The following is a 15996-nucleotide window of genomic DNA, read 5'->3' as shown; positions in this document are numbered from 1 at the left end:
TGTGTCTAATGGTCTCCTTGAGCAGTCCCTCCCCACCAGCACCTGCATTACTCCACTGTCTGTATCTGGCCAGAAATACATTGTGGCGGAGGTCATGCTGGGGTTTGGTAGACTTCTGCAAGGACCAAGTGGATATGCAATGTGTGAATTCTTACCACTACTAGTCAGAGATGGGGATAGAGAGAGAGAGAAAAACATTTTTCACAAATACATTTACAACTTTGCACCTGGTCATTCCTGTGTCTTCAGTGAATGACCTCCCACTTTATTAACCGTTACCTCAGGCTTGCCTCCATTCCTAATAATCACCTTTCCTGCCTATGTGATCCCTGATTATAATGGTGTGTGTCGTAATTTTGCTCATTTCTTGGTCTAGGGGGTCTAACTTTATGTGGGTTATTACAGTTGCTGGCATAATGCCCTTCTCTCCTACAATGATAACAAATCCTGGGTTTCCTCCACGTGTCAATGACCTGAGGTTTTGGTTGATTTGATGCCTCCTCAAACGCTCGGATGCTCATCATCGTCAATCGTTTCCCCTGTACTTCCCTGATTCCTTGGATTTTATGATTATGGTGTCGTCTTTCTCTTGATCTACAATCTCTTGCAAAGTGTCCCTTTTTATGACAATTGTAATAGACTTCCATATCTGGATTTTTCGCAGGGGTGTGGGGCTTTTGTTGGGGTGGTCTTGTGGTTTGGGCCTGTATATTTGCTGCCATTAACTTATCTCTTTGTGACTCTCTGTATCTGGTGATATTCTGATCATGATTGATGACGGCCTCTCTTAGTGCGGTCACCGAGATATCTCTCCAGTTTGGGTTGGTGGTCTGTACCCTTGTTTTTAATTCATCTTTTAAACCATTCATTAATACCTAAACCGCTATTCCTTTATGTTGTGCATTTGTCTTGATGTCTGCGATCCCAGTGTTTCTAGCCATTATTTGCAGTGCTCGATTGAAATAATTAGAAACATTTTCCCTTTCGTTTTGCCTTATGGAGAAAATGTCATTCCACTTGACAGTAGCTGGGAAATATATTCCTAACTGTCGGTTAATCTGCCTAATACATTCCTGATTGTGTTCCTCCATACAAGGTACCTCCGTGTTTAATTTACAATCAGCAATGAATATTTCAGGGTCAACCCAGGAGGGCAAACAAGCCCTCAGCACTGTCCGCCACTCTTTGTTGGTGGGTTCTGTGGCGTTTCCTAGTTCTTTAATAAACCTTTGACATTTGGCTAGATTTTTCCTAGGATCAGGAAATTCAGACATAATTGATCTCAATTCGGTCCGGGACCAGAGACAGCGCATTGCACTGTCCTTGACGGGAATGATTCCCTGATCGTCAGTCTTCCCATTGGGGACTGAGATCACCCTGGCCAGATCGAGCTCAGTTACATCATCTTGTGTTGGTCTTACATTTTGGGGTATATTTGTTTGTGCGTGATATGAAACATTGTACGTACCTGTGGACACGACCTCACCTGACCCTCCGTTAGGGGGTTCGATTATTGCCTTTACCAATTTGGTCGCGTCCACCTGGATGGCTTTTGTGATGGTTGCTGGAAGAGGTGCTGACATCGTTCTGGGTTCACTTTCTTGTTTGTATTCCTTAGGGAAGTTTGACATGGGGTGCAACTTGCACAGGTTAATAGTCGTACATTCAACAGTATTACAATAATCATTGTTACAGTTATTACACTTATTCTTATAATCTATACTACAGTTGCTAAGAGCGTTTTTATTGTTCAACCTTGTGCTTTTCTCTCCGCAATCAACTCCCCCCCCGATGCCACTATCTCTCCTCTCAGAAAAGTCAATTGAGTCTCTTTGTAATTCACCTTCCTGTTGCCCTAACTGCAAATAATCATAATGTTTACTTCGTCTCTTTGTTGGTTCAATGAGACATATCCTCCTCCTTAAATTTTGTAACACTTCTGGACTGGAGCTACCTATTCTTGGGAATTTCTACCTGTCTTGTACAGTCATTCTCTCCCATTCATCACATAAAACTTCAGCGTGATTTCCATATTTCTCACACATCACATATCGTGCCGACCCGACTGGCCGGTTCCCTAAATCAACCCGAACCGAGGTTGATCGCCCCCTACCTGAACAAATGGCCCCCATAATCTGCAGGTGTTGCTTATTCCTCCTTGGATCTTTATATCAAGGTTTTCAGCGAACCCTTCCAAACAAACCAAGATGTCCTGGGCAGGCCGGCGGTGGCGGTTTACCAAGTACCCCACTTACTTCTCGCCCACGTTGGCCAGTACTGCAATCACTGTAACCAGAGCTGCTGTACCCAACCCAGGGCCCCTGTGAACCTTTATTTACTGGAACATGTGAGGGTTACCCGAAGGACACTTACTCTTTCCAGTAAAGTTGGGGTTGTTAGATAGTTCCTGAGTGACCAGCGAACTTCCCTTTAAAAATAAAAAATTACACAAATCACGTCAGAATGTACAAATAGCGTTTGTGACCACTTTACTCTAATGGTATTAGGTCAGATTACTAACTACTGCACACAATTACGTGCGGTCCAATCGTTCAGTACATAAGCACTACCTGTTATGTACTGAGAGATTAATGGAATCGATGTTTCCGGCCGCGATTCCTTCAGCAAGAGCTTATGGCCTATATGGGTTCTGCACCAACACCCCAGGCGTTGTGCCTCTTGTACCTTTTATAGCGGACCTTTTAGTACCTTACGACCTCCTGGTCTTGTTACCTTATGACCTCCTGGTCTTGTTACCTTATGACCCGCTATACTCTAATGCTCAAATATTATTTAACCAGGGATGCCTCCCTAGCCACCGTATATGTCACTTACACGTATGTCCCTTGACGAGTACCCGACTTTCCTTTTGGTTCAACCTCTAAGTTATATAAACTTATGTGATAAAAAAACACACTCACTCAACACATGTACACTTTGTTTCTATATCTATTTCTGCGCAGAAATTGTCTTCAGTCCAACTGTGTTACCAATTAGGAGCAGGATCTGTTAAACTAAATTTCAGATTTTTCCAAAAATAGATTTGCGTTATTTACCGCTGTGCGTTACCTATCGCCTTTGCGCTAATTATCGCTTTGCGCTAATTCAACTTTTCGTGACGAGCTACGTGGGCGTAACCAGACGCTACGTTGCGTAATGTACGCTGCGTGCGTCTGCCTTTGGATTGCGTACGCAAGTCTTTTGTTAGGGACACGTGTACGCAAAACAAAGATCCACCGTAACACAATTTCTATTTTTATCAATGTGGATGATCCCTGATCATCTACCGCACACCACACTGACTGCCTTATCTCCCAGACAAGCCGTGTGTTGGTCTATATTTTAACTATTACCTCTACTATGAAATAACAGCAAATCTCTTTTAGCACTTTCTATCAACTATAAAAATTGGCAAACAGGAATAGTGATATACGAAATTGAAAAAGAAATGCAGATATATATGTATGCGTGCGTGTATACGCAAGACAGAAGAGAAATAAACAGTTTTTTTAAAAGACACAAGCGTTTTGTTCTTACTTCCGGTTCCCGGATTCCTTCAGCACTCTTTATCTAAGCGAAGCAGACGCTTATCCCGTCAGCACTGCGAGACAACCTCCCACCCTTTGCTGGAGGGATAATGTCTGCTGATCTACCTAGTGCAGATATGAGAAGGATCGGACGAGTCCCCAATTGACAATGCTAAATTCCTTTGTCGTATAAACAACCCTTTATGAAGTCTAAGAACACTGTACGCTGTTTACTTAAGAAGTACCGTAAGGGTACGCTATTTGCGTAACGATCGCTCCGCCGTAGGCGAGACGCTCAAGCGTCACGTTCGCTCACGGCCCAGTGATCACAGGACACGTTATTGGTTATGACTAGAGTAATGGTTCGCTATGGCGTAGCATACGCTCGAGACCACGAGGAGGTCACCAGCGGCGCAGACGCTCACAATGCTATACCTTTATGTTTAAACCTTATACAAATGAAATACACAGAATAACTTAATGTGGATACAGGGTGTAAGTGCAACCTTGTGTAACCTGACTAACTACAAAGCTGCTTGAGCGTCACCGACGCTCAAGTGAACACTTAACACTATAGAAAATACACAGATACTGGTTTAGGGTCCAAAGCCTATTAACTGTATTATATCTAATATACTTGTAAAAGGGGATAACAGTACAAATGATACACTACAATATAACAGAGACTTCCTAACCAAAATACAATACTATCTAATACAATTCAATACTAGTCTAGGGGAGATGTGAGAGAAAAGAGAAAGGAGAGAGAGAGAAAGAGAGATGAGAGAAATTGGCTCACAGTAAGACAATGATTACGGAGAGAAAACTTACGCACAAGGGGAAACGATCGCATGCGCCTGGACATCCAGCACCCGATTTTCAGCAATGAGAACCGTTGAAGAGTGAGAGCTGGATGTGGTCGGCCTGCCTATTTATGCCCCACACACAATGCAATCCAATGGTCCCTACAATCTTGTCGTCCATTGGACACAGGAATTCGGCTTCGCATCATAACAAAAGGTCATAGGTTGATTCATACAGGTGGGCTGTGACGATTTCCAACAGCTCAGGTGGGTGGGAAACTGGGTTTCCCGCCGCATACCTGAGTATGAGTAAATAATAGAAATGGACATAAACTTCTTATGTCCATAACTATTCGCACGAGCGATTAATACGCTCCAAACCAACACCGGAATATTGCTAATTAAATACTCTTCCGATGGGTACCAAACACTGCTATACAGTATGATTCCTGTTAGACCCTTCGTACCATACAAAGAGGGATTCCTCCGTTCAGGGACGTTCTATGTTAACTAAACTTTCAGAAATCATTAAAGGGATCATGATCTATAAACTACATTAATTATGAAAATGTGTAATGAATGAGTCGCACGCTACGACTACATAAACTCTACCGTAAATACGCATACCGTGCGCCCGCGGGTGCACGCTATTGCGGGTATGCGCCTTCACGGGAGAGCGTACGCATGCGCAGCGCGGACCAGTGTGCGGTGCAAATATGGCAACGTGTATAGAGATATTTTTCTGACTTTGACAGTTGTGTGAGCTGGTATGAATCTTGCCACTATCTGTATAATTCCTTCTCTCGAAGTATGTCGTCTCCTCGGGCACAGTTTCTAGACTGAGTCTGGTAGGAGGGGCATAGAGGGAGGAGCCAGCCCACACTATTAAACTCTTAAAGTGCCAATGGCTCCTGGTGGACGAGTCTATAGCCCATGGCACTAATATGGACCCCAGCATCCTCTACGGACTACTAGAAAAGGATTTACCGGTAGGTAATTAAAATCCTATTATCCCTTCTCCAGGTGAATACATCTGCCTCATTGCCTGTAAAATGAGAGTAAGAAGCTGATTGGTTAGTGTTGTATGCTTTGATAAATTCCCCCCTTAGGCACATGAGACTGTGTATGGTTTGCAATGCGGATGGAATGCATATTTACATTTAAATCATTACATACAGCATTACGACATCATTGCAGGTTGCTCCCTGCACAACATGACTGCAACTTGCATTAATAAGCAATTCGATTTTCCCTTAAGTCTATATCAAAGTTATTTTTGAGCTTGATGTTTGAAATAAATGTTTCAAATTTGTATAATAGCCTTCAATCATGTGCTGTCTTTAGCAAATACAGCTTTCACCTCTGGAGCGATGTGTAATGTGTAAAGCAAAAGATTGCTGCTGGTTCCATTCTAATAATCGATTAAAGGCTTAAAGGTTATCTTACATTTTTGAGGTTTATAATAAAAAATGTGTGCTTTTATCCAGCAGACATTTGCAGAACTCCTACTAAACGTCAAAAACAAACCATAAATCCAATAATTCACAGACCACTACCCCCTTGCCCCTAATGATCGATGAACTGATGAGGATTTGTCCAAGGCCGTACATGAAATGGGATCCAACAGCAATGGGGATTTTTCAAGGGATGAAGAACTGGGTAAAGATCATTTAGTTTCTAGTTGGAGTGATGGAGAATGTAGTACTACGGGAAATTCAAATTCAGCAGTCGATAGTGACATCTACAGAGAAGACCAATCCTCAAAATCACCAGCAGCTATCGCAGAGGAAGAGCAGGGGGCTGAAACGTTGTTACATAAACCAAGCCATAAGCCAAGAAAACACCTTACTAGTGTCTTATCCACATCTGGACACCAGATGACCCCAAGAGAAGATGATTGCATAAACGAGGACAACAAAAAGCCTTCAAACTTTGCTGCAGAAACGCAAACTCAGAAGGCGAAGACGTACACCTGTATATGTGGGAAAGGTTACACCAGTAGCTCGCATCTATATAGACACCAGAAAACCCACACAGGAGAAAACCAGCTGATCAGTGGGCACAGTCAAAGCGTAACCTGGGAAGAGAAGACGATAAAGGCTAAATCTTATACCTGCATCTGTGGGAAAAGCTACACCATCAGCTCACATCTGTATAGACACCAGAAAACCTGCGCGAGAATGCACGATGAGAACAGTGAGGGCTGTGTTGTTACTTATCTCCGGAGAGAAGAGCAGGAAAGAAAGTTAAAGCCGTACGTCTGCGCTTGTGGGAAGAGTTACACGTGTAGTTCTCATCTTTATAGACACCAGAGGTCCCAGCTAGAAGCAAAAACGGAAAGTGAAAAGAGATATATATGTGACTGCGGAAAATCTTATGGTAGCAGCTCGCACCTGTACAGGCACCAGAGGACACACACAGAGGAGAGGTTCTTAGTAGAAGAACAAAGAGATGACTCGGTGGAGGACACCGAGATATAGAATCAGGGAATGAGGATCATACAGTATGTATGTATAAGTAGGAAAAAACGATGGGGTTATTTATTAATGAGTTTTCGCTACAGGTACACCCTCGATAATCCGGCACCCTCGCTTCTGGCACTGTGGCGGATTATTAACGGTGGTGTCAGCGACATCCTGATAGGCTGTGGGAGACATGCTGGGTAGAATTAGGCTAACTCCAACCCTACATCCTGACTGCCCCCGCCTGCAACCGGACTACCCGCACGCAGCCCGACATTCTTCCCCACCCCGAAGCTTAATTACGAGTCCTACTGCCTGTCTAAACCCTCCCGCAGCCTAACTCCTACCCACGTCCTAACTTCTCCCGGCACCTTATGTGTCCGGATTAAAAGAGATGCCGGACCATCAGGTGCTGGATAATCAAGGGTCTACCTGTATTTAAAACTTGTTGCATATTCTAAGTGGTGCTCCAGCCAATCAGCTCCTGTCATTTCAAAACACGGCAGTAGCTAATTGGCTGGAATACCATTTCTCTAACGTCCTAGTGGATGCTGGGGACTCCGTAAGGACCATGGGGAATAGCGGGCTCCGCAGGAGACTGGGCACTCTAAAGAAAGATTTAGTACTATCTGGTGTGCACTGGCTCCTCCCTCTATGCCCCTCCTCCAGACCTCAGTTAGAATCTGTGCCCTGCCAGAGCTGGGTGCTCCTAGTGGGCTCTCCTGAGCTTGCTAGAAAAGAAAGTATTTTGTCAGGTTTTTTATTTTCAGAGAGCTTCTGCTGGCAACAGACTCTCTGCTACGAGGGACTGAGGGGAGAGAAGCAAACCTACTCACGGCAGCTAGGTAGCACTTCTTAGGCTACTGGACACCATTAGCTCCAGAGGGATCGAACACAGGTACCTAACCTTGATCGTCCGTTCCCGGAGCCGCATCGCCGTCCCCCTCGCAGAGCCAGAAGAACAGAAGCATGAAGACATCAAAATCGGCGGCTGAAGACTCCTGTCTTCACTTAAGGTAGCGCACAGCACTGCAGCTGTGCGCCATTGCTCCCACAGCACACCGTACACTCAGGTCACTGTAGGGCGCGGGGGGGGCGCCCTGGGCAGCAATTAATGACCTTTTTGGCAAAAATAGACATAGTTTTAAATACAGGTAGACCCTTGTATACAGTCTGGGACTGTATATATGCCCGAGCCCCCGCCATTTTTTACACATTAAAGCGGGACAGAAGCCTGCCGCTGAGGGGGCGGGGCCTTCTTCCTCAGCACACCAGCGCCATTTTCTCTTCACAGCTCCGCTGGAAGGACGCTCCCCAGGCTCTCCCCTGCAGTATACAGGTGCAATAGAGGATAAAAAAGAGAGGGGGGGCACATAAATTTAGGCGCAGAGATATATTTAACAGCAGCTACGGGGTAAACACTAAGGTACAGTGTAATCCCTGGGTTATATAGCGCTGGGGTGTGTGCTGGCATACTCTCTCTCTGTCTCCCCAAAAGCCTTTGTGAGGTCCTGTCCTCAGTCAGAGCATTCCCTGTGTGTGTGCTGTGTGTCGGTACGCCTGTGTCGACATGTTTGATGAGGAAGGATACGTGGAGGCAGAACAAGTGCAGCTGAGTGTGGTGTCGCCGCCGACGGTGCCGACACCTGATTGGATGGATATGTGGAAGGTGTTAAATGATAATGTAAACTCCTTGCATAACATAAAACTGTAACCTTGGGACAGTCAGGGTCTCAACCCATGCCTGATCCTACAGCGCAGAGGCCGTCAGGGTCTCAAAAGCGCACACTATCCCAGATAGTTGACACAGATGTCGACACGGAAGCTGACTCCAGTGTCGATGACGCAAAGTTGCAGCCTAAAATGACTAAAGCCATCCGCTACATGATTGTAGCAATGAAGGATGTATTAGACATTTCTGAGGAAAATCCTGTCCCTGACAAGTGGATTTATATGTATGGGGAGAAAAAGCATGAAGTGACTTTTCCCCCTTCACATGAATTATGTGAAAAAGCGTGGGATTCCCCTGACAGGAAGGTGATAATTTCCAAGAGATTACTTATGGCGTATCCTTTCCCGCCAACGGACAGGTTGCGCTGGGAATCCTCCCCTAGGGTAGACAAGGCGTTGACACGCTTTTCTAAGAAGGTGGCCCTGCCGTCTCAGGATATGGCCGCCCTAAAGGATCCTGCGGATAGAAAGCAGGAAGCTATCCTGAAGTCTGTTTATACACATTCTGGCACACTGCTGAGGCCAGCAATTGCTTCGGCCTGGATGTGTAGTGCGGTAGCTGCAGGGACGGATAGACGGTCTCTCGGACCTAGTTTCCATAGCTACGGCTGGGAAGTCAAATTTCTTGCCTTATGTCCCTCCACAGCCTAAGAAAGCGCCGTATTACCAAATGCAGTCCTTTCGTTCTCAGAAGAGCAAGAAGGTCAGAGGTGCGTCATTTCTTGCCAGAGGCAGGGGTAGAGGAAAAAAGCTGCACCATGCAGCTAGTTCCCAGGAACAAAAGTCTTCCCCGGCTTCCACTAAATCTACCGCATGACGCTGGGGCTCCACAGGCGGAGCCAGGAGCCATGGGGGCGCGTCTCCGACATTTCAGCCACCAGTGGGTTCACTCACAGGTGGATCCTTGGGCTATACAAATTGTGTCTCAGGGATACAAGCTGGAATTCGAGGTGACGCCCCCTCACCGTTACCTAAAATCGGCCTTACCAACTTCCCCCATGGAATGGGAGATAGTGTTGGCGGCAATTCACAAACTTTTTCTCCAGCAGGTGGTGGTAGAGGTTCCCCCCTTCAACGGAGAAGGGGCTACTATTCCACTATGTTTGTGGTACCGAAACCGGACGGTTCGGTCAGACCCATTTTCAATTTAAAATCCCTGAACATTTATCTGAAAAGATTCAAGTTCAAAATGGAATCGCTCAGAGCGGTCATTGCAAGCCTGGAAGAGGGGGATTTTATGGTGTCTCTGGACATCAAGGATGCTTACTTGCATGTCCCCATTTATCCGTCTCATCAGGAGTACCTCAGGTTTGTGGTACGGGACTGTCATTACCAATTCCAGACGTTGCCGTTTGGCCTGTCCACGGCACAGAGAGTTTTTACCAAGGTGATGGCGGAAATGATGGTGCTCCTTCGGAAGCAAGGGGTTACAATTATCCCATACTTGGACGATCTCCTCATAAAGGCGAGGTCCAGGGAGCAGTTGCTGATCAGCGTAGCACACTCTCAGGAAGTGTTGCGTCAGCACGGCTGGATTCTGAACATTCCAAAGTCGCAGCTGATTCCTGCGACGCGTCTTCCCTTCCTGGACATGATTCTGGACACAGACCAGAAGAAGGTGTTTCTCCCGGAGGAGAAGGCTCAGGGGCTCGTGACTCTGGTCAGAGACCTCCTAAAGCCAAAACAGGTGTCGGTGCATCACTGCACACGAGTCCTGGGAAAGATGGTGGCGTCATACGAAGCCATTCCCTTCGGCAGGTTCCATGCGAGGATCTTTCAGTGGGATCTGCTGGACAAGTGGTCCGGATCGCATCTTCAGATGCATCGGGTGATCACCCTGTCCCCCAGGGCCAGGGTGTCTCTTCTGTGGCCCTGGATGGAGATTGTGTCTGCTGAGGAAGTCTGCTTCCCAGTTGTCCACTCCTGGAATGAAGATTGCTGACAGAGCGCTTGTATGTCTTTCCTCCCAGCGGAGAGCTTTTGTGGCCTCTGCCATTGCCGCCCTGCTCTTTGTTCCGCCCTGGCGGTTTATGTGCGCTACTGCTGTTATGTTGTCCGACTGTATTAGGACGGGCAGGTTGTGAAGAGGACGTTCCGCTTGAAGAAGACCGTTGTAAATGGCCCTTAACTCTAGAACGTTTATGTGTAGACAAACTTCCTGGCTTGACCATTTTCCATTGAAGGTTTCCCCCTGTGTGACTGCTCCCCAGCCTCGGAGACTCGCATCCGTGGTTACTAGGATCCAGTCCTGGATCCCGAACCTGCGTCCCTGTAGGAGGTGAGAGCTGTGCAGCCACCACAGGAGTGAGATTCTGGTCTTGGTGGACAGGATTAGTTTCCGGTGCATGTGCAGATGAGATCCGGACCACTTGTCCAACAGGTCCCACTGAAACACTCTGGCATGGAATCTGCCAAATTGAATGGCCTCGTAGGCCGCCACCATCTTCCCCAGCAATCGAGTGCATTGATGGATTGACACTTTCGCTGGTTTCAGAATTTGTTTGACCAAACTCTGAATTTCCAGAGCCTTCTCTTCTGGAAGAAAAATTCTCTGTAATTCCGTGTCCAGAATCATTCCCAAAAACGACAGCCGTTTTGTCGGATTAAACTGTGACTTCGGCAAGTTTAGGATCCAACCATGTTGTTGTAGAACTGTCAGGGAGAGCGTAATATCCTGCACCAGCTTGTCTTTGGATCTCGCCTTTATCAGGAGATCGTCCAAGTACGGGATAATTGTGACTCCTTGCTTGCGAAGGAGAACCATCATTTCCGCCATTACAGTGGTGAAAATCCTCGGAGCCGTGGACAGACCAAACGACAACGTCTGAAATTGGTAATGACAATCCCGAATAGCAAACCTCAGGTAAGCCTGATGCAGAAGATATATGGGGATGTGTAAGTAGGCATCCTTTATGTCGACTGATACCATGAAATCCCCTTCCTCCAGACTGGAGATCACAGCTCAGAGAGATTCCATCTTGAATTTGAATTTTCTTAGGTAAAGATTGAGGGACTTTAGGTTCAGAATTGGTCTGACCGAACCGTCTGGCTTCGGGCCCACAAACAGGCTTGAATAAAAGCCTTTTCCCTGTTGAGACGGGGGAACCCTGATAATGACTTGATTTAGACACAACTTTTGTATTGCATCGCATACAACCTTCCTGTCCGGAAGAGAAGCTGGTAAGGTCGATTTGAAAAATCGGTGAGGGGGAACGTCTTGAAACTCCAGTTTGTACCCCTGGGACACTATTTCTAAAACCCATGGGTCCAGGGGCGAACGAGCCCAGAATTGACTGAAGAGCTTGAGACGTGCCCCCACCGGTGCGGACACCCGCAGAGGAGCCCCAGCGTCATGCGGTGGATTAGGCAGAAGCCGGGGAGGACTTCTGCTCCTGGGAACCTGCCACGGCCGGAGATCTTTTACTTTTTCCTCTTCCCCTATTAGCAAGGAAGGAATAACCTCGGACTTTTTTATATTTATTTGGCCGAAAGGACTGCATCTGAAATTGGTGAGCTTTCTTTTGTTGTGGAGGAACATAAGGCAAAAATGACGACTTACCCGCGGTAGCCGTAGATACCAAATCAGTAAGACCCTCACCAAACAAGACACTACCTTTATATGGGAGAGACTTCATAGCTTTCTTAGTCAGCATCAGCATTCCATTGATGAATCCACAATGCCCTCCTAGCTGAAACCGTCATGGCATTGGCTTTTAATCCCAAAATGCTAATATCTCTCACCGCCTCCTTTAGGTAGGCCGCAGCGTCCTTGATATAACCCAGAGTTAACAGGATACTATCCCTATCTAGGGTATCTACATCAGATGACAAGTTCTCTGCCCACTTTTCGATAGCACTACTCACCCATGCAGATGCCATGGTTGGTCTGAGCAGTGTACCCGTGGTGACGTAAGTGGATTTTAATGTATTTTCCTGTCTACGATCCGCAGGATCCTTAAGGGCTGCCGTGTCAGGATACGGTAAAGCCACCTTTTAAGACAACCGTGATAGAGCCTTGTCCACAATGGGGGATGACTCCCACTTTTCTCTATCCCCAGAGGGGAATGGATACGCCACCTGAATCCTTTTGGGAATCAGAAACTTTTTGTCAGGATTTTCCCACAATTTTTTAGGCTTCCCTCAGGCTTCTTTCCCTTATACATACAGACCCTAGTATCAGGAACCGCAGGGTCTTCAGTGATATGTAACACGTCTTTTATTGCCACAATCATGTACTGAATGTTCTTTGCCAATTTTGGGTCTAATCTGGCATCACTATTGTCGACACTGGAGTCAGTGTCGGTATCTGTGTCTGCCAACTGAGCAAACGAACGTTTATGTGACCCCGAGGGGGTCTGAACCTGTGATAACACATCCTCCACAGATTTCTTCCATGTCTGGTTCTGAGATTCAGATCTATCTAATCTCTTATTAATAAGAGCCACAATGGCATTCAAGGCATTCAACATATTTACCCAATCAGGAGTCGGCAGTGCCGACAGGGTCACTCCCACATCCGTTTCTGTCCCTAACACAGTCTCCTCCTGGGAAGAGCACTCCGCCTCAGACATGCCGACACACACGTACCGACACCCACAGACACACTGGGCAACAAGGGGACAGACCCACAGTAAAGCCTGTCAGAGAAACACAGAGGGAGTTTGCCAGCTCACAACCCAGCGCCCAATCCCGGTTCTGAAACGTTAATATATAGCTTCAGACCTGTAGCGCTTTTATAATACTTATATTTGCACCAAATTAACTGTGCCACCCCCCCCCCCCCCATCCCGTTTTGCACCTTGTTACTTGTATAGCAGTGTTGAGGAAGGACCAGGGTCTCTGCAGCTCTGTGAAGAGAAAATGGCGCTGATGAGAGCTGAGGGCTAAGCCCCGCCCCCTTAATGGCGCGCTTCAGCCCCGCTATTTTTTTAAATAATTACACTGGCGGGGGTTAGGATTTAGTGCCTAGGCACTTATTTTCCACTTTGCCAGCCTTAATGAGGAGTTTTATGCTGCCCAGGGCGCCCCCCCATCCCCCGCACCCTGTAGTGCCGCAGTGTGTGGGAGCATGGGGCGCAGCGCGATCGCTGTGCGGTACCTCAGAAGCAGTCACTGAAGTCTTCTTTTCTTCTTCTACTCACCTGACTTCTGGCTCTGCAAGGGGGGTGACGACGGGCTCTGGGAGTGAACCCCTAGGCGTACCTAGTGTTCCAAACCCTCAGGATCTAATGGTGTCCTGTAGCCAAGAAGCAGAGCCTTTAACTCACTAGAAGTAGGTCTGACTTCTCTCCCCTAAGTCCCACGATGCACGGAGACTAGTGCCAGCAGTCCTCCCTGAAAATAAAAAACCTAACAAAGTCTTTTCAGAGAAACTCAGTAGAGCTCCTCCAAGTGCATCCAGTCTGCCTGGGCACAATTGTAAAACTGGAGTCTGGAGGAGGGGCATAGAGGGAGGAGCCAGTTCACACCCCTTAAAAGTCTTAAAGTGCCCATGTCTCCTGCGGATCCCGTCTATACCCCATGGTTCTTGAAGCGTCCCCAGCATCCTCTAGGACGTATGAGAAATAATAATAATCAAATAATGGCGTATATGTTAGAATTTCAATTAGTTGTATAGAATAAAAAATTCTGGGATAAAAGGGTACAGGAACTTACATTTAAAATATAAAATCCCTCACTCAAAGCAACGTGTTTCTTGGCCTGGAGCTAGTTACGCTGCTCTGCGTGGAAGGGAAGCATTTTTTTTTTCTTATTTTATATCAAGGTGATTAAATGAATTGGATTAAAGTTAAATGGATATCCTTAACACATGGACTGCAATGGTAGAGTTTGGTAAACTCTAGTTGTGTGTTTCTGTATACATTTTGTTCTTTCCTTTTCCTATTATGGGTCGCAAGTTGTAATTGTCAGTTTTGGAAATGTGACCTTTTATTGCCCTATGGCCTCAAACCCTTATAGGCCCTACACACTGGCCGATTTTTTGAAAGATATGAACGATCTCGTTGATAAATGAACGAGAACTCGTTCATATCTTTCAGGTGGAGGCTCCAGCGATGAACGATGCGCGTCCCCGCGCTCGTTCATCGCTGGTCCCCCGTCGGCTGTGCATGCAGGCCAATATGGACGATCTCGTCCATATTTGCCTGCACTTCAATGGAGCCGCGTGACGGGGGGAGTGAAGAAACTTCACTCCCCCTGTCACTGCCCCCCCCCCGCCGCCGGGTCGGCCGTATCCGCCGTCGGGCAGCTCGGCGGCGGATCGGTTAGTGTGTAGGGCCCTTTACTCAAGCATCAGTCTATTGCACAGTTTATTATTGTACAAAGGGTATAAAATGGGAAGACACTAAAAGTATATACTGTATATTTTTATTTTCTGGGCTTTGTCCTTCCTGCAACATTTCACATTAACCAATGGGATGGCAGAAAACATAGCCCAGACTATTTCTGTGATGTAAAGATGACCCCTCTACAGAACGGACAGAAGTTCCAGATGCTTTTTTCAGGTTTGAGATTCGCAGTCAGACAATAATGGTTATTTATAACCCGCAGCCCCTCAGTGCACTGTTATATGTGTTAGTGCATTTATTATTTCACCAAGTATATATGAGCAGTGTGTTATTAACTCACTAGGCTTAGTACACCCTTCCCTAATGTTATGATTTGGTGGACAGTAAACTGTACATTGTGTTACCAGTGAAACAACGCATTAAAGTCCAATCCACTACAATTTTAGGACCGACTTATTCAATATAGTGAGTTTTCAAGCTTTATATTACAGTAAAGTGCACTAAGAAATGCATTTTCTCACAGAATTGCAATTGGGAGAAGAATGCATCCCACTAACATAAGGGACAGGACCCGATCTCCAGGACTCAGAGGTAGTGGCATACTCAGATCCGATTTGCAGGAACAACAAGGCTATTAACCCTCTAATGCAGCAGTGGAACGTCCCATTAAATATCCATTTTCCACCCATTAATGTCACTGAAATCATCCTGGCTCACAAAACTGAAACTTGTTTTCCACCCAACTCTTTCCACTGGTCGGTACAAGATTTTACCATTGTGCAACAGTGGCCTGGTTGTCACAAAACAGCATGCCCTGTGGCTTTGCACTTTTGCGTTATTTATTTGACCGTTAACGTTACCACATGCAGTTACCTACCATAAATTTATATTAATTACCATAGAGGTCTATCTGAAAGTGCAGTGTATAGGTCTAATTTTTTTCTGGCTATCTACATAATCTAGTTTGAACTGTGTTGATCCAGAGAAAAAGCCCATTTTAACATCACGTGGAGAAAGCCGGATAGATATTGTACATGGAAGTTCAATGTAACACAGTTTGTGTGCCTCATTGCTTTGCTTACTAAAGGCATTTTCTACTATAAAATGATATTGCCCAATCATCCTTCCCTCACTTAACCCATAAAACATTTGCTGAACTTAACAATTTCTGCAGCGGGGTACACTG

At 46.1% G+C, this 15996-nt stretch overlaps 1 protein-coding gene across 1 annotated transcript in view; it reads left to right on the top strand.

The window, feature by feature from the left end:
* LOC134949430 (zinc finger protein 629-like) overlaps positions 1-15026 on the top strand; it is a 58838-nt gene extending 43812 nt beyond the window's left edge. The window contains exons 2-3 of the mRNA XM_063937997.1: positions 5818-6837; positions 14947-15026. Coding sequence (XP_063794067.1) covers positions 5944-6810 — 867 coding nt within the window. The 5' untranslated portion in view covers positions 5818-5943 and the 3' untranslated portion in view covers positions 6811-6837; positions 14947-15026. The remainder of the gene's footprint in view (positions 1-5817; positions 6838-14946) is intronic.
* Positions 15027-15996: the final 970 nt, after the last annotated feature.

This window comes from Pseudophryne corroboree, chromosome 8 (assembly GCF_028390025.1).
Source record: "Pseudophryne corroboree isolate aPseCor3 chromosome 8, aPseCor3.hap2, whole genome shotgun sequence".
NCBI classification, from domain to species: Eukaryota; Metazoa; Chordata; class Amphibia; order Anura; family Myobatrachidae; genus Pseudophryne; species Pseudophryne corroboree.
This window is presented reverse-complemented; position numbering and strand designations above follow the sequence as displayed.